The 5,000-nt window shown below is 51.8% G+C and overlaps 1 protein-coding gene across 1 annotated transcript; it reads left to right on the forward strand.

Moving 5' to 3' along the window:
• The first annotated feature begins 3,140 nt into the window (after nucleotides 1-3,140).
• On the forward strand, nucleotides 3,141-4,866 carry LOC142904213 (tripartite motif-containing protein 16-like). The gene has a single exon (XM_076050180.1). The coding sequence runs from the start codon at nucleotides 3,175-3,177 to the stop codon at nucleotides 4,855-4,857; it is 1,683 nt and encodes a 560-aa protein (XP_075906295.1). The 5' UTR covers nucleotides 3,141-3,174; the 3' UTR covers nucleotides 4,858-4,866.
• The last annotated feature ends 134 nt before the right edge of the window (nucleotides 4,867-5,000 follow it).

A 5,000-nucleotide genomic window follows, 5' to 3' on the forward strand; every position in this document is an offset into this window, starting at 1 on the left:
AGAGAGCTATTGGTCGTTGCTTGGTCACATGTCGACAGTGAAGACGAAGGGAGAGAGAGAGGTTTGTTTCTGTGTGTGTGTGAAGTCATCCCTCTCTCTCTCTCTCTCTTTCTCCCTCTCTCCCTCTCTCTCTCTCTCCCTCTCTCTCTCTCCCTCCCTCTCTCTCTCTCCCTCTCTTCATTCCTTCTTCCTCCCTCCATCACCGCCACCGAGTTTGTTTCAATTTAGAGAGAGAGAGAGAGTGTGTGTGTGTGTGTGAGGGGTGGGGCCTCCTTCTAGCCCCTCCTCCATGCTGTCTTGCTCTTTCTTTACATTTTACTTTCTTTCTCTGTGGTTTCTAACAGAATTTCATCTCAGACCATGAGACACGAAGAGTCTGATTGGACGACAGCTGGAGCCTCCACTTCCTGCTCGACTCCGCCCCCCCCACTCTCTCTCTGTCTCTCTCTGTGTTTCACCTCTCTCACCCCTCCTGTCATCTTCCTCCTCTTCCTCCACTTCCTCCCTCACCCTCCAGCTCCTCCTCCTCTTCCTCCTCCTCTTCCTCCTCCAGCTCTTCCTCCTCCTCTTCCTCCCTCACCCTCCAGCTCCTCTTCCTCCTCCCTCACCCTCCAGCTCCTCCTCCTCCTCTTCCTCCTCCAGCTCTTCCAGCGAAGAGCTAGCTTGCTAGCAACACCACACAACGAGCTGCAGCCAATCACATCGCTGCGTTACACAACCATCTTATTGTTGATGTTTATGGTTTGTTTTTGCAGGAAGCAGATGTTACAGCATCATCCCACACACACACACACACACACACACACACACACACACACAGACACACACACACACAGGGAGCGCGGGCAGAACATCAGCCTACGCTCAGAGACGCTGGAGGAGGAGAAACACGGAAAATGTCGAAATGAGAGGAGAGGTGGGCAGGGCATAAGGGCGGGGCTTGGTGGAGGCGGAGCCTGATGCCACTGCATCGTCTCAGCCACAGCAGCTTGTTGTCGTTAGTTTGATTTTGTTCCTGTTTTGAGTTGAGTTTCACTCAGCGGCGCCACTCACTGGCCTCCCACTGTCACTGCACACGCACACACACACACACACACACATACATGCATACATATATGTGTGTGTGTGTGTGTGTGTGTGTGTGTGCGTGTGTGTGTGTTTGAAGTCTGAGAGAATCAGAGAGGAAGTGGCTGTGGATGGATTAACTCTTCTCGGCTCTCATTAGCCTAATCTTCTCAGTGGAGACACACACACACACACACACACACACACACACACACACACACACACTGCCTGATGAAGAAAGTCCATTTGCTCCTGAAACTCTTCGTCTTCATGAAAATTCCGACATTTCTGTCAGCGAAGAATCCTGCATTCTTTCAGTCAGTGTGCCCGTGTGTGTGTGTGTGTGTGTGTGTGTGTGTGTGCTTTGGAATCATTTCACTTCAATCATGACAGAGAGATGAGTTGAGATCATCTTGCAATCATTTGATACTTTGTTACAGAACTTCTACTTGAGCAGTGCAGTGCAGTGCAGTGCAGTGTAGCTCCACCTCACATGACCCATGCATCAGCCTTGAACTTGGATTTCCACTGCGTTCCCACTGCTTCTTCTGATCACCAGCCCATCTTCACACTGGGAGCCACAGCAGCAGAGAGGCCGCGGCTGCAGTTCAACTCCACAGTCCATTTCACACTGGATCAGCTGTGTTCAGTGCTGATGCCTCATCGTTATCACACTGTGCACTGGATCCAGTGTGAACAGAGAGTCACTGAGTCGGAAGGGAATTGAACCATGAGCCACCCAACGATTCACGTCCCAACAACGTTCCTTGATGGGGAAAATCCCTCCCGGACACCAGCCCCCTGTGATGTCACACAGGGCCCTACTGCCTCTCTCACATCAGGCCACAACAACTGGCAGCAAAAGAGGAATGTTTGCACCTTCACGCGCTGACGGAGGAGGGAACTGTGTTGATCCTCTCACTTCTCTTGACTTTGACTTCCAGTCACTTTTCCTCCGTGACTCTGCTTCCTCCTTCCTCCTTCCTGTCAAGCTTCCTACTTCCTGTCGAGCTTCCTGTGGCTCAGAGGTGCAGCAGCAGCAGCAGCAGCAGCAGCAGCAGGATGAAGGAGATTGCAGCTTCAAAACGCTCCTGGAGAGAAGGAGTGAAGAGCGTCACCTCCTCCCACCACTAGAGGGGGAGGGGGGGGGGGGGGAGGGGAAGGGGGCAGAGACACCAAAGAGGGCGGAGAGATGAGAGCAGCAGCAGCAGCAGCAGCAGCAGGAAGTCTCACCAGGCTGGGTGTGATTCTCACTCTCACCACTAGGTGTCTGAACAGCGTCCACCTGGGCAGGTCAGCTGCAGCTGTGGTTGCACTTTTGTTTGATTGAAGATTTCATCATGATGCCAATTTGGTTTGGATTTTCAAGTTCATGATTTTTATGACTTTTCATCCATAAATGCTTTCAAATATTTTATTTTTGAAATATTTAGACTATATTGTACGTATATTATGTATCGTAATATATATTTACATTGATATATATATATTATATTTGCTTTACATTTGTTATATTCAATGTAATATATAATATATATAATTTTTGAATCATATTTCAACAGAAGGGTTCTCCTGACCAATCACTGCCCTCTGGGGCACCCTGGTCCCCAGTGCACCCTGGTCGCCATCCTGGTCCCCAGTGCACCCTGGTCCCCAGTGCACCCTGGTCGCCATCCTGGTCACAAGGCTCAGAACAAACTCTCTTTAACATTTACACGCTACCTCGTCACGGCAAAGCATGACATTCATTTTCTTTGCCATGCAGATTTCAAACGGTCAAATTAGTTTTAAATAGGACTTTAGTCTCCAACAAGGATGCAAGCAGTGGTTTGGATCAGGACGTGTCCTTCAGGATCAGGATGTGTCCTTCAGGATCAGGATGTGTCTTTCAGGATCAGGACGGGTCCTTCAGGATCAGGATGTGTCCTTCATGTTGTGAGGACAGCATTCTTTTCCCTTCACGGAACCTTGCAAGATTAGAATCTTTCCTCATTTTGTCTTTAATCTCTGTACTTTATTCATCAAGGGGCCGGGTTGAGGTCCACTAAGGTTCCCTCACCTCCTGCTTTAGTAGCTCCACTCTCTCACTCAGTGGCTCTCAGAGGTGTTATGGCCCAGTCAGGAGTTCAGCTGGACCCGCAGACCTTCTCTTGTTCCCTCTGTCTGGATCTTCTCAAGGACCCAGTGACCACTTCCTGTGGACACACCAACTGCAGGAAGTGTCTCCAAGACCACTGGGATGCAGAGGAGGTGAGGAGAGTCTACAGCTGCCCTCAGTGTAGCAGGACCTTCACAGCGAGGCCGGTCCTGGAGAAGAACACCCTGTTAGCAGCTCTAGTGGAGACCCTGGAGAAGACTGGACTCCAGGATGCTCCTGCTGATCACTGCTATGCTGGAGCTGGAGATGTGGCCTGTGATGTCTGCACTGGGAGGAAGCTGAAGGCCCTCAAGTCCTGTCTGGTCTGTGGGGCCTCCTACTGTGACTCTCACCTCCAGCCTCATCGTGATGCTGCTCCCCTACAGAGACACAAACTGGTGGAACCCAGCCAGCAGCTCCAGGAGAACATCTGCCCTCGTCACGATGAGGTGATGAAGATGTTCTGTCGCACCGATCAGCAGGACATCTGTTATCTCTGTCCTGTGGAGGAACATCAAGGTCACGACACAGTGTCAACAGCAGCAGAGAGGACGGAGAGGCAGAGGGAGCTGGAGGAGACCAGGCAGAAGATCCAGCAGAAGATCCAGCACACAGAGGAAGACCTGAAGGTGCTTCACAAGGAGTTGAAGTCCATCGATGGCTCTGCTGATGAAGCAGTGAAGAACAGTGAGGACATCTTAAGCCAGATGATCCGGCTGCTGGAGAAAAGACGCTCTGAGGTGCAGCGGCAGGTCAGATCCATCCAGGGGGCAGCAGTGAGTGCAGTCAAAGAGCTCCAGAAGAAGCTGGAGCAGGAGATGACGGAGCTGAAGAGGAGAGACGCTGAGCTGGAGAAGATCTCACACACACTGGACCACAGCCAGTTTCTCCACAGCTTCTCCTCACTGCCAGCACTCAGTCCGTCTCCAGACTCCTCCAGCCTGGAGATCCGTCCTCCGAGATACTTTGAGGACGTGGCAGCAGCTGTGACCAAGCTGAGAGATGAACTCCAGCAAGTTCTGATGGAGACTCAGACAAACATCTCCTGGACAGTGAGCAACGTTGATGTTCTACTGCCAGAAGCAGAACCCAGGAGCAGAGAGGACTTCCTCAGGTATTCACCTCAGATCACTCTGAACCCAAACTCAGTCAACAAACATCTGCTGCTGTCTGAGGAGGACAGGAAGGTGACGCACATGGAGGAAGACCAGCCTTACGGAGACCATCCAGACAGATTCACTGACTGCTACCAGGTCCTGAGTCGAGAAGGTCTGACTGGACGCTGCTACTGGGAGGTGCAGTGGAGGGGCAGGGAGCTCGGCTGGTGGGGGGTTCGTTTAGCAGTGGCCTACAGGAACATCAGCAGAACCGGAGAGTCAGGGGAAAGTGAACTTGGATTCAATGATAAGTCCTGGTGCTTAGAATGTTCCTCCTTCGGGTTTCTGTTCTATCACAACAGAATCTGGACTCGTGTCCCAGGTCCTGAGTCCTCCAGGGTGGGAGTGTTCCTGGACCACCGAGCAGGTCTTCTGTCCTTCTACAGCGTCTCTGGAAGCATGGAGCTCCTCCACAGAGTGCGGACCTCCTTCACTCAGCCGCTACATGTTGGACTCTGGGTTTATAAAGGTTCTTCAGCTGAGCTGATGCCACTGTGACCCGAGTCCTTGGAGTCTCCGTCTGGTGTCCAGCGTCACCGGCCATGGTGGGCGGGGCCTGGATGCTACGTCCTTTTTGTGCTCCTGCTGACTGTTGTCGACCCGGGTCTTCACGTACAAACGATGCGTACGCACCAGAACCT

Source organism: Nelusetta ayraudi, unplaced genomic scaffold (assembly GCF_046127955.1).
Source record: "Nelusetta ayraudi isolate G7.1 ecotype Tasmania unplaced genomic scaffold, CSIRO-AGI_Nayr_v1 ptg000124l, whole genome shotgun sequence".
NCBI classification, from domain to species: domain Eukaryota; kingdom Metazoa; phylum Chordata; class Actinopteri; order Tetraodontiformes; family Monacanthidae; genus Nelusetta; species Nelusetta ayraudi.